Here is a 20924-nt window from a genome sequence, read left to right on the forward strand (position 1 = left end):
CGATCAGTTATCTCAGCATTCTTGCGATAATTCCAAACAGAATTCCATGGAGATACGATTGCCAGTCATTAACCTCCCTACATTTCATGGGCAGTATGAGACTTGGACTCATTTTCAAGACACTGTTCAGGCTAATTGTTGATAATTTTTTTAAACTATCAAACGTTCAGCGTTGTCATTATCTACATTCATCATTCAAGGGCGAGTCTTATCAATTAATTCAGAACATTCCTGTTTCTAACCCTAACTTTTTAGTAGCTTGGGAAATTATATGCAAGAGGTACAACAACAGAAAACTGATAGCAACACAACATATCAAGGCTCTATTGTCATTACCTACATGTCACAGAGATACAGCATCAGACCTTAGGAAGTTGAACAACTAGTTAGTAAGCAATTTAAACGCTATTCAGAACCTCAAATCTTTCGGTGCCTTTACATGAAGCCTTACTCCAGCATTTGATATTAGACAAGTTAGATCCCGCTACCCGTGGCGAGTTCAAAATGAAATCGCCCAGTGATAATTCTGCGAGACTCGCTGAGGTATCCACCTTTTTGGAAGAGTGTTGGAATTGATGATGACAACACAGGAACAAAGGGGCAGCGCGGCAAATCCACCTAAGGACCAGTATGTGAGAAACAATGAAAGCCCAATTCGAGTTAACTCATACGTATCTACATAAAGGAAGTGTGACTTTTGTGACTTAGATCATCCATTACATTAGTGCAAAGGATTTCTGCAAGCTAACACAAGACAGCGGTATGATTTTGTCAAAAGGAAGGGTTTATAGTTTAACTGTTTTAGGCATCGTAGTGTCAACGTGTGCAAATCTGATAGCTGTAAGACTTGCCAAAATAGACATCACACTTTGATTCACTTCGACAGTGCCACACACAATCAAACGACTACAAACAAGGATACCCATGCTAGTAGAGGTACTGGTATTAGAGACGACGAACAAGGTCAGAGTAATGCTAGTTACTGCATACTAAAATTCAAGCCGCAGTCTCAACTAATGCTGTCCACTGCAACAGTCGGAGTTGCAGACAACAATGGTCGAATTCACCAGTGCCGAGCTCTACCTGACAATGGATTGAGATCGCACTTCATAATCAAGTCGCTTGCGTGTAAGCTGAGGCTGCAGCGACTTATAAACTGTATTCCAATTAGTGGTATAAATAACACTGCTGTCACCACATCTCGAAGTGTTGACGTTCGTATCATTTGTAATGTGTCCAGATTTGAAACTGTCATAACATGTTCTATACTCCCTCACATAACAGACGATATTCCAGCAAACCATATTGATTGTAAATTGTGGAACCTGCCTGAGGATATCACATTGGCGGATCCTTACTTCAACAAGCGAGGACCAGTGGATTTGCTCATCGGTGCTGAGATTTTTATGCAGCTGTTGCAAGAAGGGTGGGGGAAAAACTGTGATGAATTACCCATATTGAAGAATACTGTGTTAGGATGGATACTATCAGGTCCAGTAAAGTCCCGGGCTCGGACTAGTGAGAAAGCTGAAACTCCGCCCACTTCATCACACAACAGGAAGATTGAAAAATTCTGGTCAATAGAAGAAGTAACAACTAGACGAAATCCCCTAACCAAGGAAGAGCAGCACTGCAAGGAGCATTTCATAACTCGCACCAAACGGGACAACAGTGGACATTTCATTGTGAGGTTGCCTACATAGGCAGAAGGTCTGCAACTTGGAAACTCTTACAAAATAGCGGAGAAACGATTCAGATTACTGGAACAGAAGCTTGAGAAGAGAGCTGATCTGCGAACTGATTATGTGAACTTCATGGAGGAGTATGAGACCCTAGGTCATATGAAGCTGGCCCCAGATATATGCAAGGACGAAGAAGCATTCTGCTGTCTTTCACATCATGCAGTTTTGAAGGCAGAGAGTACCACTACGAAGAGACGGGTTGTATTTGATGCGTCCTACAAAACTGACAATGGCGTTTTCCTCAGTGACACTCTCGCGGTGGGACGTACTGTTCAACAAGATCTACTATCAATTGTGACAAGGTTTTGCACACATCAGATTGCAATGACTGCAGGCATTACAAAAATGTATCATCAGATCAGAGTAGACAACAAGGATGTTAACTTATAGCGCATAATCCAGCAAAAACACCCATCCGAGCCTCTACGCACCTACCAACTGAAGACTGTAATGTACAGTACATCCTTAGCGTCCTTCATAGCCGCAAGGTGTCTAACTCAACTGGCTGAAGAAGAAGCCCACGTGTTTCCTACAGCATCTCGCGTGTTGAAGCGGGACTTCTACATGGACGATGTATTGTGTGGTAGCGATACTGTGGAAAATGCTATACAGTTGCGAGAACTACAAGAGTTGCTGCAAAGCGGAGGCTTCCCGCTCTGCAAGTGGACTTCGAATCACTCGGCTGTACTTGAGACAATACCAGCAGAACTGAGAGAATCACAGTTACCCGTATGATTTGAAAAGGAAGACAATATTAAAACGCTAGGATTGCTGTGGCAGCCCTTTCTGTACAAGTTCCAGTTTGAGTTTCACATCACGGAGAACAAAGGAGGCCCCATGAAACGAAAGGTGCTTTCAATTATAGCCTCTATATTTGATCCACTACGGCTGATAGGACCAATAATCGTAATGTGTAAAATTTTCATGCAGCAGTTGTGGCAAGAAAAACTAGGGTGGGATGAACCACTACCATCTCCTTTACTTGAGGGCTGTATTAAAATCTTTACTGATCTTCCAGCACTAAACAACATTCATGTCGACAGGTTGATTCTTCGCACGGGACAAGTCATCCAAATACAAGTTCATGGCTTCTCAGACGCTTCTGAACGGGCCTTTGCAGCATGTTTGTATATCCGCAGTACCAATCAACATGGTGAAGTTTCGGAATATTAGGTATGCTCCTCTGAAACAATAGTCTTTACCTAGATTAGAACTGGGTGGGGCTCTTTTGTTGGCACGTCTGGTGGATAAGACTACCAACACCCTGAATCTGAAAATTGACAACACTTTCTTGTGGACTGACTCGACAATAGTACTCTCGTAGCTTGCAGCTGAACCAACGAGATGGAAAACGTTTGTTGCAAATCGTGTCTCTGAGATACAGCAGTTGACTGGAAGAGCCGAGTGGGGTCATGTTATGTCAGAAGACAACCCATCCAATGTTCTTTCAAGAGGAGAAGGACCACTCAGCTTACAATATAATGAACAATGGTGGCATAGTGCAAGTACCTGGCCCACTAAGGATTCAAGCGATTCTGTAGACGAACTTCCAGAAAGAAGGGATAAGGTACAATGTTTAGTTAGTGCCACTCTATCTGACGAAGTCACGACAAGGTTCTCATCTCTCCGTCGTCTACAGAGGGTGATGGCTTATTGTAACAAATTTGTTTTCAATTCCAGAAGACATAACGTAAGAAAAACGGGACCCTTAGCTGCAGAAGAGCGATGGGACTTCAGATATGTATCAAACTTCCTCAACGTGTAACATTCGCAAGGGAAATAGGCGAGTTGAAGTCAAACTCATCAGTTTCACCTCCAAGTTCAATAAGAAATCTGAACCCATTCCTAGATTGGAACGAGGTATTACAAGTAGGAGGACGCTTACAAAACTCTGAAACCATTTGCAGAAAGGCATCAAATCATTATCTCAGCGTCATAATGTAACCCAGTTGATTGTGGCTGACTAACATATTCACCTGATACATGCTGGTGCAAATCATGTAGCAGCTTTTCTTAGGTCCAAATATTGGGTAGTGAGCATAAAGAAAGTGGTACGGTCTGTCATTCACAAATGTGTGAACTGTTTCAGACTATGAGTCTCAACAGCAACGCAGCTCATGGGGCAGCTACCTTCTCCTCGAGTAACTCCATCACAGCTATTCTTGAATACGGGGTTGACTACGTTGGCCCGTTGTACATTAAACAGGGTGTAACCAGGAGCAAGGTCAAGGTAAAATGCTACGTAGCATTGTTCATTTGCCTTTGCACCAAGGCGATACACTTGGAATTAGTTCGTGACTTGACCACAGAGGCCTTTATTGCCGCCTTATGAAGATTCACAGCCAGGAGGGGGAGGTGTACAAACCTATATAGTGACAATGCTTCCAACTTTGTAGGGGCTAGAAATGAATTGTTGAAGGTGCACCAATCGGAGCTGTGTAAGACAGAAATGCTGAACAACGCAGCGCAAGAGGGATTCACTTGGCACTTCATTCCTCCTGATTCACCTCACTTCGGGGGACTCTGGGAAGCTGGAGTGAAATCCTTGGGGTCCGATGACCTTCAATGTTAGGCCCCTTTAAACAACTAGCATCATCATCATCATCATCATCATTATGAAATAGATGAAACATCATTTGCGAACAACTGCTGGCAATACCTGCTTGACATATCGCGAGATGTATACCCTGCTTTGCATGCCGAAACTTACGGCCGCTCGTTAGACTCAGACAACCGTGATGAACCCTCATACCTGACTCCTGGCCACTTTCTGATCAGTGCTCCCCTGCTATCCTTCCCTGAACCTGACCTTAGTGATGGTGTGCACTGTTATACTTCCAGATGGTACTACATTTAGGCGCTGCAGCAGAACTTTTGGAGATAGTGGTCTAATGACTATCTTAATAGCTTACAACAGTGGCAGAAATGGTTGACGAGTCAGCCTAACCTTCAGCATACCTGCCAACTTTCCCGATTTAGGCGGGAGACTCCTGATTTTCGACAGTTTTTCCCACCTCCCGATTATTCTATCGTTTCTCCCAATTTTAGCTTATTTTTTGGTGAACTTCAAACAGTTGTTTTCAAATCCTGCAGTTTTAGCTTTTTTACGCCAGTGGCTGGAAGTCCTTCGCTCATTGGCCGCTTTCAAACGAAATATCTGTGTTTATTTTTATTAATGCGAGAAATGTGCACGAATGTGCAGGCGAAGAATACACCCACGGATATCCCCTGCCCGTTGTAAGGGGCGACCTAGGGATGGTTGAATTAGAACTATGAGACTACTTATAATTAGTACTACCATGCGTTGAACACTATGGGTCGCTTTTACATGCGCGTAGTACCACTATGTTAGGTACACAATAGGTTTGTGATTAGTAGCGACATTGTGTGAATCACGGTGAGTTTTACAGTACCTGTGATTAGTACCACTATGAGCGACACCATGAGTCTGCCTTGCCTATGATTAGTACTCACTATGTGAGGAACACCACAGGATAGTATGAGTCCCTGTGATTAGTACACCTATGTGAGGAACACCAGAGGTTTGCGTTGCCTGTAAATGGCGCCGCAATGTGAGAAACACCATAGGTCTTTGTTACATGTGTGCATTACATTACCTGTGAGTAGTAGCATTGTGTGTGGAATACCGCGAGTTTACGTTACTTTTGATTAGTACCGCAACATGACAGATACCATGGTTCTATTTTTCTAGCGATAAGTACCATTACGGGGGGGCCAATGACCTGGATTTTGGACCCCTTTAGACTGCAACAATCATCGATTCAGGACTCTGCTCTAGAAGCAGTCCCTTGGTCAGTAATACAATTTTTAACGCTACTTTCTGGGAATGTGGGGCATTGTGGGTCGGATCCACTGATTGTTTTAAATTTATATCCATCCATTCATTCTTCGTCATCACGTTTTGAATTCTGGTCAATGGATGATAACGGACTTTTAACTTGTCATTACATTTCGTCTGTTTGTACCCTCAGGGACCGATGACGTAGATGTTAGGTCGCTTTAAACAACAAGTATCATCGTAAATGGAATAATGACACAGGAAGAGTGTTCGTGGCTGTCTGCGGCCCTGTCATTCTAGCTCTGGAACTTTGAACTGTTAGATCGTCGCTTTAGTACTTTTCTTTAAAAGTGAGAAAATGTGGTGTTTTTCATTTCGTGACATTTGTACTGTCGTCATTGTAATGACCTGTATGTTGACTTCAGTTGCGAAAACTATACGGACAGCCTTTCTGAGAATTCCATAGCGAAGCATGGGTACAGCAGCTAGTTATTTGATACAAATAGCATTGCGCTTCACATAATCGCGCGGGCGCTTGATCATTATATTATCTATGCATTTGCTAAGTAATGGCATTTAAGTGCATGACCGATTCACACGTGTGGAGCATGAGTTCATACTATTTTCGGAAGGCTTATCAGAAACCGATCATCTCACTCGCATACTTCCTGTGAGGTAATAAGAGATGTGTAAATTTTAGCCTTGTAGCCTCGTTATTGCAACAGTCGGACTTTGAGACAATAAGTGTTAACCCTTTCCACTCGAATTATTTGTAACTCCTGATTTCTCCCAACTCGTATTTATTTCTGTCAGCATTCTTCATATATTAAAGCCTGGTATTAAGTACTGGATTAACAATATATATAGGAAGGAACTACAAAATTAATGTATGTATGGTATTTACATGACACAAATATCATGTTTTTCACTTTCTTAATGGTATATCTTGAGTGCATGAAAGCGTTCAAAGCAAATGGCTGGAAGGAGCCCTGCTTGCTTATCCAACCATTCTTCACTAAAATAATCCTGCATTACACCAATAAATGCCTTCAGCTCTTCTGAAGTCACAGCTTTCCAAGAAAACCAGATAGATCTCTTCTGAAGTGGAGTATTTTGCTGTATTTTCATTTCGGCAAATTTATTTGTCTCATGGACAATAGAGTTTATCAACTGATCAGTAAAAAAAAATCGCTACCAGTGCTCTAGTTCTATTTTAGGTCTGTTGCCACAACATATGAATCCACTGACTAACCTGTAAGGAAGTTTGGCTAATCCTGCATCAGCCATTCTCCGCGATCTCCAAGGTATATGTGAAGTCAGTACTGTATGACTGGGACTGGGACGAGTCACAATACTGTCGCCTCCTCCATGATTTCTTGTGAAGCTGATATCAATATCTTCATTTGAATCACTAATGGATATATCACTTTCAGGTTCAAAATTTTAATCATTTTCGTGGTTACTATTATCAAAATCAGCCAAAGGAGACGCAAGAATCTCTCCTTCGATCAGACTGTGCGCCACCTTGTTGCTTCACGCGACTGCTTTCCATTGTCAAGGAAATGGAGTAATTTTGCCAAGCAAAGAGAAACTAACACACACCTATTTGGTTTCTTTTGGTTTCCTGAAGGGACCAGCACTTACAAAACGAGTACAAAAGCCCTGGCATCCCAGGTAACCTAGCAACGAGCGGCGAAACATTGTGTAGACTCAGGGTCGACACATGAGCTATAACGCTAAGTGACGGCTATCGACCTCAGGTCGACACACGAGCGAAAAGGGTTAAAAATATATCATAGTACTGTATTGCACAGGACATGTAGAATAAGCAGTTTTAACCAATTGTATCTCCTGATTTCTCCTGATTTTTCGTGATTTTAATATCAAATTCTCCTGATTTTTTGTTTTGTAAAGTTGGCAGGTATGCTTCAGCCTGGAACTATCGTCTTAGTTAAGGACGACAACATTCCTCCTCTTTCTTGGCAACTTGCAACGGTCGAGGAAACTCATCCTGGGAAGGACGGGCGAGTGCGTACGGTTACAATTCGCAAAAGCAATGGAATTTTAAGGTGTTCTGTACATAAGTTATGTCCATTGCCAGCTCAAGACTGATACTTGCAAATACATTTAGTGTCTCATTTTGTGTTGGTGTTAAATTCTTTGCTCTTGTATTGTATGATTTTAATTACGATCAGTGTCCTTTATTGTGTGTGTTTAGTGCTGTACTTTTTATTGTAGGATTTGAATTTGTTCATCTAGGTTTTATTATTTGATCATCTGTGTACGTTTTTGCTAAGTTATATTGGTTGAAGTTGTGCGTGTCTCTTAATTGGTATATGTATTGATGGTGAAAGAACTTGATAATGACTGTGTGTTCAATTTAAATTCAACAGTTCTTGTAATTGTTAAATGTGATACATTTAGGTGTGGCGGTACGTTTGTGATTGATCAGAGTGCCACTGCATTGGCGCTGCGCCACTACCTGGCATTGATTATATCAGGAGTGGTCGGGCACCTTCGCATTCAGTTGGGTGAGCGAGTGAGTTGCCTAGAAAGCAGCATGGCTGCCGGACTATGGTGAATGTGCTGTGCAGACAAGTTCTTTAAATATCTAAACCATCGCTTGAGCGACAGGTTGAACAAATGTATCATGATGTGTATATAGTGTAATAAAACTAGTATATGTATTATTAAATACATTTCATTTTTCTATGTGTATGAACCAGCATGTGGTTCCTAGCACCAAGTGTTTTCAGGGACCTGTCCATATGAGGTCGGAACATTTACTCAATAGGGAGGTGTGCTGTTGCAGATTTCTTTCAATCGTGTTCAAGGCGTCTTTAGGGACTATAGAGACTTCATCCCAATTAAAGAAGTTTAGCAATGATGATGATCATGCTTATCGTTTAAAGGGGCCTAGCATCTAAGGTCATCGGCCCACAAAGTTTGGCAGATGACGTCCACTTGGAATAACTTCAAATGCTTGATACTGATGTACAGTAGAACCCCGATTATACGTTCCCGGAAACTACGTTTTCCCGTATTATTCGTTCAAATTACGTGGTCCCGCGAGCATCCTAATTAAATCACGTTGTAAAAATCCCTCATTATCCGTTCCTCAAAGAAACAATTTCCCGGATCAACCATCCAGAAATTTCAGTCCCATCAACGCTAAATCCTCGATCACGCGTTTTTCAAGAAACTTATCTTACGAAAAGACGGCTACGGCGTACTTACGGATCTTGGTATTGACGTCCCGTCACTGCGGTAATTTGAGGAAGTACTGTACTGGAAAAGCGATCGGCAGTGAACTTGCATATGGGATCACCTTAGCATCGCATTCGGGTAGTATTGTTTAGAGAATCCTCGGAAATCATAAAGCAGAGAGTGCCCACAATTGGAAGGAGACAGAGCCCATTTCGACATCTTTATTTGAAGACGCAATGAGTTTCGCCAGATATTCGTACTTGCAAAACATCTACATTATGCCCAGTGTAAGAGGTTTATTTTTTTTACTTTTTTCGAGTGTATCGCCGAACAGGTTTTCGGCATTTCCCTCAGGGAACTGTATAGTCACTGGGCTTTCAGGCAGGAATCGAAACTGCTTCTTCTTAAGTAACACAAATTTAATATTATCGTATGCGATTATATTATCGAGACCAGAACAGGTGTTGCACCTTACATACATAAAGCCATGGGGAGGTTTTGGGATTTTCTATTACTGTTTTCGCCCTAATATTATAAGACTGGGAATTTCACGTTTTTGTGTTAAAATGTTATAAAAACCGCAGTCATTTTACTTGCGCACGTTACATTTTAAAACTTTATATCATTTTGCACTCGTACCGTACCGACTTGTACAGCGAGCGCGCTTTCCAGCTGAGCTCAAGGTCGCGAATAATCGTAGGTAATTTCGGAAGTGTTAATGATATTTTTTTTCTTTCCAGTTTGATTGTGATTAGTGACGGACAGAACTAAATATAATGCATTCTAGAACTTGAGGATTGATACTTTCGAAACCATTTTCTCTAGTTCAACATAACCTTTAAAAGTCGATGTAGGCCTAATTTACGGGTACAGGATTTCCATAAACTGACTAGGAACAGTATACCGGTGACCAAATTACAATGGAAGATTTTTTAAAAAGAAGGATTTTGCCATCATGTTGGACACTTTTGTATCTAATGTGCTTTATTTTATTAGATTATAGAATGAAAAACTACTTGTGGTCGATTGTTGTTTGGTTTGGCGTTACGGGTATTCAATTTTTCGAATAGTTTGGCTGATCAAAGTTGTTGAACTGAAAGAAGTTTTCAAAGGAATTTGACGAAGTTTTCAGAGGAAACTGACGAAGTTTCCCTGTTAAAACTTAATGTAAAGTTTCGAGATTTTTAAGTCGCGTACCGGTAATTAACGTTTGAAGCCAGCCCTGCGGGTAACTTGCCTGCCTCTTACCCGGAGGGCCCGGTTTCGATTATTGGCCAGGTCAGGCATTTTTACCTGGATATGAAGGCTGGTTCCAGGTTCAGTCATTCTACATGGCGACCCCGGTCTAGAGAGCCAGGAATAACGGCCGAGAGGATTCGTCACACTGATCATGCGTCACCTCGTAATCTGCAGGCCTTCGGACCGAGGGTGGTCGCTTGGTAGGCGGAAGGCCCATTGGGGCTGTAGTTTGGTTTGATTTAGGGACGTTTGTAAGATTATAAGTATACATATTCCATTTTTCTGATGTTTAGTAAATTGTTGATGGTTCATTCGTTCCCGGATTTTCCATTTTCCCGTGTTGTACGTTTTTTTTTTCCGTGGTCCCTCCAAAAACGGAGAATCGAGGTTCCACTGTATCCATGATTGGCATCAGCAATTTGAATAGTGAATGACCTAACAAACTTGCAGCAATACTTGTCCAAGTGACACACAAAACAACCTTACCTTCTGCATGCAGGATGTGGTACAGAAACATTTTTTCCCCAGCTCCTCCTGGCCTACCATTGAAGTAGGATTGTCCTTTGCCACATCGCAAATTCGCCAAAATTTTGTCTGCAAGTTGCCGTTGCTCATTGTTTAGCTTATCGTAAGTCAACAGACCTGCCTTTTGATTGTCAGCATTGTAGGTTTCTTCTTGTTCTTAGCAGTGAATACAGCAAAGTCTTTAAATCATAGAAATGTGACATCCTTGTCTCTGTTTAGTAAAGGATGAAATTCTTTATCAAATACCTGAAGAACTGTCACACTGTTGTCCTCATGGGCGTGCTTCTTCATTCAAAATATAACTTTCTGTACATCCAAATTTGCGTCATCAGTTATGCACTGATGATAGATTGTTCATGTTACCAAACATCCTTGACTTTCCTGTAGCTTTCTGTAAGAGTATCCATTATATAAAGCACAAGGCTTGCTTTTAGTCGTATCAGTAAATTCCATGTCATAAGCAAGTAGGCAGATTACGACAGAATCTACATTAGCGATGAATGTCTACAGGTGGAATAAGCATGTTACCTCAATTACCTCAAAAATAGTTACAGAGGGGACGGGTTGGGAGAATCCCTAAGCATAGCCTTACCGCATCTGGAGCACACCCTAATTAGCATTCCCCATTCTTCAAGGAGGTTGGAAAACCCATGTGGACTGTTCGTTTTGGTGTTTCCATTATTTTGATAACCATCTGTATATAAAAATCAGGTGAGATGCAGCAATCTCTCAGTAAGAATATGAACTGGCTATCATGTAATGAATAAAACAAGTATGAAATCTTCACATTATCTCATTTTCAATTGTGCGGTGAATATCTGTAATAGTTGGAATCAGAGGTTTTATATTTCATTGTTCCAGATAAAGGTTGAACCCCCAGACATTCGAGACATAGATGAAGAAGAACCTAGTGGTTGGGAATCTCCAAAATTAGTCATAGACTTGGTAAGTAGGACTTTATAACACATTATAAAGGAATTCTAATTTCACTCAATTTTCTAAGTCATGTGTAGACACAACTTCATGACATTGCTGTCGCTGCAATACGCGGGTCAGTAACTATTCTCCGCAATCATTTATATAGCATTTGACGAGCTGTACGTCATGCTATATTTCCGAATGTATTTCTGAGTCTTGTGTTCTTTGCTGTCTTTTCTATCTGACACATTCTAGCAAATTCACCAATGACTTGGAAGACATAATAATTTGCAGTCAGTATCCTTGTGGCAGCCTCCTCTGGGGGAAGTTATATTAATAATAAATAATAATATTTGAAGGCTGTTCAATTAAAGGCCAGACTTTCTTCATGAACATTGTTTAGGCTATTGTTAAAATCAAATCACTATCTTTCAAAAGTATCCAAACATTTTCTCAAAACTGTTTCTCAGATATGCTATCCATTATTGGATGATAATAATACAGGATGAGTCCACCCTTGGTTTTTTATTACACTTTGAATTCTCTAGGGCAGAAGGTCTTCCTGGCGTCTGAACATCTCGGTGGAATGGCATGCCATTCTTCCTGCAGCGCTGTAGCTAGCATAGTTAGCGATATAGTCAGTGGGGTCTGGAGAGTAGTTCATGTTCTAGATCATTCCACAGGTGTTTAATAGGATTGAGGTTGGGGTTGTAGACTGGCCTGTCCATTTCTGGATCCTTATTGTCTACAAACTACTCGTGGACAAGCCCCACTTTATGGCAGGAAAAACATCATGCTGAAACACATTGATCATCTCCGAACTGGTCTTTTCCCATAGCTGGTCAAAATGTCCTTACAGCCATCCTTCCATCTTTATTTGCTCTGTAGTATTACAAGATGACCTAGTTCATTCCATGAAAAATACGTTCATATTCTTACCCCACCTTCACTAAATTTCACTGTGGGTGTTGTACAGTAGGAAAGTATCATTTTCATTATATTTACCACACCTGAACTATCCTATCTGACTGCCACATGGTACAATGTGATTCTTCACTCCATTTTTCTGGTGATGTGTGCCAGAAAATTGGAAAGGGCTTAAGACAAGGATGTGGTTTATCGCCATTTATTTAACATCTATATAGAAGAAGCCATAAAGGAAATGTTAGCTACCAACAACCATAGCATACATATTAATGGCAAAATGTACAGTACCATACAATTTCCAGATGATAGAGCACTGATAACTGAAAATGAAAAAAGATATGGAAAAGGCACTAAATCACATGAACGAATTGCTAAAAGATAGGTGCGGCATTGAAATAAACTAAAAGAAGATCAAGATAATGCCCTGTACAAGGGATAATTACCAAATTGCTAGTGTGCTAATGGATGGAGAAAAACTTGATCAAGTAATGGAATTCAAATATCTAGGAACTCTGATAACATCTGACGGAAAATGTACGAGAGAAGTAAACGCCCGGACTGCAGGTGAAGGGAGCATTCTCAAAAAAGAAGTCTCTTAACATCTAAGATCATCTGGATGGAGGCACGAAAACTCTTCGTGAAAAGTTTTGAATGGAGTGTTGTAAGCTATGACTCGGAAAATGGAAGTGATGAAACTCAAGGCCTTTCAGATGTGGTGTTGAATATCTTGGTCTGATAGAGTAACAAATGAGAACATTCTGAAAAGCAAATGAGATGCGTACCTTCATTGAAACCTTGAGCAAAAGAAGAAATAGCTTTGTTTGTCTCTTGCTTTGTCATTCTAACTGGTGCACAATCCTGTTTGAAGGGAAACTGGAAGGTAGAAGGACCAAAGGGAGGCGTATAGAAGAAGAAGAAGAAGAAGTGGCAGAAACATGGCAACTTTCCTTTTTCGCATTGTGTCTATTTTTTTACTTACTTTGCCGGTATGCCCCTTCGTTAGGCAACAATTGCCATTGTCCATCTGATTGGTGTTTTTTGTTGATGATTGTTCTGGTGATCTGTCTGCCTTCTATAGTATATCTGTTGTTGATGTGGTGTTCAGCTTGAATAGTGTATTACTAGCGTAGCTTGCTTCCATTTTAAGAGTGGATTAGTTATGTTTGAATTTGACGTTTACCAAGAGAGATTTCTTCAGTTGGTCAGTTGATTAGTTATGCTTGTTTCAATTTAGTTGTTCTGCTTTCTATTGATGCTCTCTTGTTTGAGTTCTAGGTTATAATCTCCCGAAGATACTTGAACTTGATTGCAATCTTAATTTGTTTGTTAAGCTATCATTTATTAGTGCCCGGATTCTAATGTAATTACATATTCTACACCTTTACTTGTAGACAACTGAAAATGAAAAATATCAGAGTTACAGTTCTGATATGGCTGTACTTGGGTTTCAGTTTACATATTTTTACATATTCATAGTAATATTACATATTTCACATATTATCTGAAGATTGTAACATTTTTGTACATATCTAGGCAATTATTATTCAAAAAATGTTTCAGTTTGTTTTATTTTTCAGACCCTAGTAAAATACAGTTGAAACTGGTTAAGACTTCACTCTCTAGCAGGTTTTCCTGGTTATTACATCATTATTCCTAAGTCCTAGTCTATGTCCTATTAAATACATGCTAAAGAAACCTGGATAGCACATTCGTGTCACTCTTTAGTATGTTCATAACTCTCACCATAAGGAAGTTAAATTAACATTCCGGCCACATTGTGTGCATGATACGCCAGTTACAGCTGGCCTGGGTAAGGATTTGGTAGAGAACTTAATTTCACGGTTCCAGGCTACCCGGACTACATAGCGCGCTAGCATGTCGGCGTACAGCTCAAAGGGATAGTATTCTAGTGTACCTTGGCTACACAGAGCATTAATCCCAAGCCAGTCTTTGCTGTTGTTTGCATCGCGAAATAGTACTTCGTCTGACGTGTTGGTGCTTAATTTTATATTTATAAGTGAATTGTTTAACAAAGTACATAAATTCTGCTTATTGTACTTGCACATAGGCCTCGTGGTGTGTGGGACATTCAGTTATGGAGAAGAAGAAAACAAGACAGTTTACAAATGATGAAAAATTAAAGTTTATTGAGAAAGTGGATGCTAATCTACAGACGAAACGTGTGCAAATTGCCTGGATGTTGGACATTCATATGATGGTGGTGGTGGTGGTGATTATTGTTTTAAGAGGAAGTACAACTAGCCAACCATCCTCTATATAACACTAATCAGAGGGGAAAAAAGGAAGGGATCCGACACTTCAAAAAATGAAGATATCGGCCAAAGGAAGACAAGGGCCACGAAGGGCATGAAAATGAAAGACTCCCTAGCCCTCATATGACATCTTTGAACACAATTGTATAAGAAATCGAAAGAAGATTGAGGATGCTTGTCTGGCAGGAGGAAGCAGCCAAATGAAACGTGTTCATAAAGGCCAGTTTCCAGCTTCAGGTGATGATCTGGTGAAATGGTTTAAACAAGCTCGGGCTTCGAACAATGATTCAGGCCAAGGCATCACATTTAGCTGCCAAAATGGGATTATGTAAAAAAGGCTTCTAATGGGTTATTATAGATGTATGCATGAATGGGGATGGAAGTGGCTGTGATCTGTATGTTAAATATCATAGCTTTTGCCTGGAGTTCAAGTGGAATTTGGAACCATTTCTCTTCTCGGTTGAGCCGGGCTGAGTGGCTCAGACAGTTGAGGTTCTGGCCTTCTGACCTCAACTTGGCAGGTTCAATCCTGGCTCAGTCCAGTGGTATTTGAAGGTACCCAAATACATCAGACTCGTGTTGGTAGATTTACTGGCATATAAAAGAACTCCTGCTTGACTAAAGTTTGGCAGCACCTTAAAAGTAGTTAGTGGGACATAAAAACCAATAACATTATTATTGTTATTATTATTCTCAGTTGTGCTGTTTTGATTTTCACACCAGAATTTTTAATCCTCAGTGATAGTGTGACTGCACCTAATGAGCAAAATGCTTCAGTGCTAAACGCTAGACTGCAGTGGTAGTTTAATGAGATACAGTTAGAAGATTACTATGATGGTTTAAGTTGTACAATAAACCTAAAATACCAGAACCAACTTTGAATGGCCTTTGTACCTTTTTCCTTAGGTTTAGAGACGGACTCTCATTTAACATTTTTAAATAGATTATAATTATGATATTTCTCTTTCTTTTAGCCTGATGCTGTTTCTGAACAACAACCAGAAGCTAATTCAGTCTCTCAAAAACCTCCTAGACCAAACAAGGCAACAAAAGGTATATGTATATATAATAATTTAAACTCTTACAATCAACAGCTGTTAAGGGTTTTTTTTTATTTTTTTATTTTTTTTTTATTTTTTTTTATTTAGCCTTAAATTTAGGAAGTAATGAGCTTCCAGTTCCAGAAATGAGTTTCTTCATACTTGTGTAGTTGAAGGGGAATGGCCCAGGATGTAACGTTCCTTATTTAGGAATGCTTTCAATCAATCAGTATTGATCTGCATTGAGGGTTGTTGCCCAGGTGACATATTCCCTTTCAATTGTTTGTCTAGTCTTCTCCTAAATGATTTCAAAGAATAACTTGATATTACAGTCTTGTGATAATGAGAATACCTGAAAGTTTATTTTACCCTAATTTGGTTTTTCCAGTCTGAAAACTGTAAATTGCATACTACAGTGGAACCTCGATTCTCTGTTTTTGGAGGGACCATGAAAATAAAACATACAACAGGGGAAAACAGAAAATCCAGGAATGAATGAAAACCATTAACAATTTGGCTGAACATCACAAAAATGAAATATGTATAATTATAATCTTACAAACATTCCTGAACCAAATCAAACTACAGCCCCAATGGGCCTTTGCCTGCCAAGCAACCGCTGCTCAGCGCGAAGGCCTGCAGATTACGAGGTGACGCATGGTCAGTGTGTCGAATCCTCTTGGCCGTTATTCCTGCCTCTCTAGACCAGGGTCGCCATCTCACCATTAGATAGCTCGTCGATTAAAGGTAATCTCGTAGGCTGAGTGGACCTGGAACCAGCCCTTATATCCAGGTAAAAATGGTGGACCTGGCTGGGAATCAAACCCGGGTCCTCCAGATGAGAGACAAGCAAGTTATACCACGCAACCGGCATCAAACATTAATTACTCGTACGCGAGTTCAAAATCTCAATACTTTATATTCAATTTTACAGGGAAAATTTCGTCAGTTTCTGGTGAAAACTTCTTTCAGTTCAGCAACTTTGATTAGCCAAAATCTTTGAAAAACCTAATAAAGCCAGGCCAAACGACAATCGTCCACAAGTAGTTTTTAATTCTCTCATCTAATATAATAAAGCACATTAAATAGAAAAGCGCCCAACACGATGGCAGAATACCTTCTTTTCTTAATCTTCCAATGTAATTTGGTTTCTGCTATACTGTTCATAGTCATTTTCTGGAAATCTTGTACCACGAGCGGTACTGCTAGTCAGGCCTACATTAACTTTTAAAGGTTATGTTGAACTCGAGAACATGGTTTAGAATATAAGTATCGATTCTCAAAAGTTCTTGAATGCGCATTGTATTAAATTCTGCCGGTCACTAATCCAATCAAATTGGAAAGAGAAAAAATATTATTAAAAAACATAAAAAATTACGGTTATTCATGACCTTGAGCTCAGCTGGAAGGTGTGTTCGCTGCACATGTAAGTACGAATTGGAAATTATACAAAACATTTAAATGTAACGTGCACAAATAAAATGACTGCAGTTTTTGACATTTTAACACGAAAACGTAAAATTCCCAGTCTTATGTTAGGACCAAAACAGTAATAGGCAATCCCAAGACCTCCCATGGCTTTTTGTATGAAAGGTGCATCATCTGTTCTGGTCTCGATAACATAATCATATACTATAATATTAATCCTCTCGTACTCAGACTATATGCAGGGGTTTGCTCATAGAAGATCAAACTAATTTCTGTGATTTTCCAACCAAATTACTTAAAATCAACACGTAAATAGTTTAACACATATTAAAATAAAATAAATCACACTAATACAGGAAACTATGAGCATTTCAAAAATTCATATACCTTGGACGTATTATTATTGGTAAAGCCAAAAAAAATTATTGAACTTTGAAAATAAATTTTAAAAAATAAATCACAGAAAGATCAGACATTATTGAGTCTTCCTTCTTTACTCTTACACCTGAAAGAAAGAATATTTAATTCTGAATAATTTGATATCAGTATGATGTGTGTGCTGCAGTTCACTCATGAAGCATGGCACAAAGTTATTCACTGTACACATAACTATCATCGATGTCAGGTCCTCGCGGTCCGATGCACGGTGAGCTTGTAGCGGGAATCACTTTAGGCAAAAAAAAAGGTCATTATTACTGTCTAAATCATCTGAAATTCAAGGACATCGGCCTCATTCGACCTTGAATATGGCCTAGCCATTACAATAAAAAGATGATGCAAGCACGTGCAACAACGGAGTAATGAGAAGGTGTAAAATTATAGTTCGCGAAGTACAGCGAACACACGATATACCAAAGAAACGAAATTAACTCTAAACTAAACCGATAGCAAGATCAAATTGTTGTATTCATAAGCCAGCTAAAACAGATCCACGCAATAACAACTTAGAATAACCACAACATAAACATTCACGGTCAACAGATTTCATTTGTCGAAAATAATAATATTTTCTAGGGCTGGTGGATATATCTGTGGAGTGAAATGCAAATTCAATACTTTAAGTTAATGTCACGATGAACTGTTCCCATTTAACAGCCACACAAATGACCAAAATCCCTAAATAGGACTGAGCCGATGCCATCGGCGCCGTGAGCTTTGTCGCAATAACTTCTCGCGCCGATAGATCGACACACTGAGTGCGAAAGGGTTAAAATATTAGATTTGTGTTAAGAGGAGGCAGTTTTGATTCCTGCCTGAAAGCCCAAGTGCCCTGAGTGCCAAAAACCTGTTCGGCAATACACTGAAATTTCTGGACGATTGATCTGGGAAATCGTTTCTTCAAGGAACAGATAATGCAGGATTTTTACAACGTGATTTAATTATGATGTTTGTGGGACCACATAATTTGAATTGAACTTGGCACCCTGGATGTGGCAGCCGATTTAATATTTAGGAGCTTAGTTAGCAAGTAAATCTGGACGTGGTGTCAATAATTTCAAAGTGTCATAAAACATTTTTGTATTTCACTTGGAAGATGAGTGGTGTAGAAAACTTTCAATCAACAAATTTTAAAGTTTGCAATACTGCATTCTAATAGGACCTAAAGACATTTGGACTTTCATGAACAGATATTTTCAGTCTCATTTATATTTTGTGGAGATTTGTGTATTTAGCCAACATAAATATATTAGCAATAGAAGCCCTTCAGCTTAATCTAAATGAAAGTCTAATTTAGAGACTGGGCTCACTGAAACACATGCAAACCTTGAACGTAGATTAATAGGATCTAATAATAATAATAATAATTTTGCTGGACTTACTGAATCTACTTAAAACCTTGAACGTAGCTCACTGAAATCAGTTCGATCTTAGAACGTGGGTTAATAGAATCTAATAATAATTTTACTAGACTCAACAAATCTACTAAAAGTCTTGAATGTAGGCTCACTGAAACCAACAATAATTTTGCAAATTTTGAGAACAGGTTAACAGAATCAGTTACTCAGATCAATAAAAGTGTTGAAGCTAAGCTAATGAAATTTATAAATCGGAAGCTAAGTTTGTCGAGTCAAGTGCAAACTTAGACTTATGACTCAGTCAAGCTAACGGTCGTATTCAGAAAAGATTTAAAGACACAGATCTTAGAATGGATAATAAACTCACCAGAATCAACGCTCAGTTAACACAGAGTGTGGAAGCTATGAAAGATTCCCTTAAAACACAGGTCATAGAAGTTGTGAGGGAAGACCTACAAAAAATTCTTCCCACTTCACAATGGCTAACTAAAGAACTTGAAAGTCTCAGAACTTAATTTCAAGGATCCCATGCACAATTGTCAGTCATAAAGGCAAGGATTATGTCAATTCAAGAAAACCTTAGCGACTCTTTTAAGAATGATCTTTCTAAAATACATAATGAAGTCAGCTTGTTAAAATCTGAGCATAAGAACTTTGACACATGCTTCTCTACACAAGTAGAAGGTACTCATACTCAGGTTACTAGGTTGTGTAATAATATTAAAGACCTAGGGAAGAAATTGAAGGCACTGTTGACAACATTCAGATCAAAATGAGAAGCCAAATAGAAACCTTAAATGACAAAGTAATAAATTTGGAAAGGTAAGAAATGTTGAGGTTGTTTTCAAACTCATTCGGTATTATAGGAGAAAACCCCATTACCACTGTTATCTGGGTACCAGATGAGAAACCAACTAAGTTTTCCAGTAAAGAAGAATACACAGCTAAAGATTTTCTTCTCAACAAAGAAGAATACTTGAATGAGAACGGGGAAGACCAACGGCTGAGAGCAGCCTCCAAATTGCTGGAAGGCAGAGCAATGGTGTGGTTGTCCGCTTTCAAATTTACCATGAAAACATATGATGACTTTAAAGAACCTTTACTCAAGCTTCTTTGGAACACTGGGACTCGGCACTTGATAAAGCTGCAGTTGTACTCAAAAAGGTACAATACCTCTGTAAATTCTTCTCGGTACTCTGGTTTTTTTATCAGCTCAAGAAGATGCAATTTGTTGACCCTCCATTACCAGAAAAGGAATTAACTCTGGTCATTATTTTGCAATATCCTTCATATGTACAAGAAATCCTTGAAGCTAATGTGCAAAGTCTGGAACAATTGGACAGCATATTACGCAGACTAGATACAGCTCACAAGCAGACTGAAAATAAACTTAATAAATCTAAGGATGTGACTGCACATTCGATTCAGTTTTCAGTACCAGAACCTGCAGATGAAGATCAGAACCAAAGTCGCCAAGATACACGAGAGGAAGAGAGAGAAACTGCAAGAGCTGAACTCATAAAATACAAAGGGTGTGAGACCATATCGTGGGGAAAGACCTTACAACTACAGATCATTCTGGAGAACTCAGAAAGAGTAAACGGAAGAAAGTAAAGATTCTCACCGAGCAGCGCTTGACTAGAGATGGAGAGAAACGCAAAAATACTTCTAGAAACAGGACCAGGACAGCAATCAAGCAGGTGCAACGTCTTTGGCATACCAAGAGTACAATAGAAGACACTTGAACACTGGACAACACCCTAAGTCAATGGTTGCAGTTTTTAAAAAAACTTAAAATTTTTAACAAAGAGATTGCCTGAAAATGAGAAACGTGAGTCATGCTGTGTGGCCAATATTAACTCCTGGCACATTGATGATTACGACCTGCTTCATGAAGATGCGACATCAGGTAGCTCAAAGATACAGCAAATCTTGTGAGTCGTTTCTATTGACATTGGACATATCCAAGTTTCTTCATTAATTTATTCAGGCGCATAAGCATTTCTCATTCCAGATAAAATGTTTGACAC

At 39.5% G+C, this 20924-nt stretch overlaps 1 protein-coding gene across 2 annotated transcripts in view; it reads left to right on the forward strand.

Moving 5' to 3' along the window:
• The window catches only part of LOC136867426 (uncharacterized), a 168686-nt gene that overhangs the window by 112566 nt on the left and 35196 nt on the right, over nucleotides 1–20924 (forward strand). For both annotated transcript variants that reach the window (XM_067144627.2, XM_067144628.2), the window contains exons 7-8: nucleotides 11374–11457; nucleotides 15605–15683. In XM_067144627.2, coding sequence (XP_067000728.2) covers nucleotides 11374–11457; nucleotides 15605–15683 — 163 coding nt within the window. The remainder of the gene's footprint in view (nucleotides 1–11373; nucleotides 11458–15604; nucleotides 15684–20924) is intronic.

This window comes from Anabrus simplex, chromosome 3, assembly GCF_040414725.1.
Source record: "Anabrus simplex isolate iqAnaSimp1 chromosome 3, ASM4041472v1, whole genome shotgun sequence".
In the NCBI taxonomy this organism is placed as follows: domain Eukaryota; kingdom Metazoa; phylum Arthropoda; class Insecta; order Orthoptera; family Tettigoniidae; genus Anabrus; species Anabrus simplex.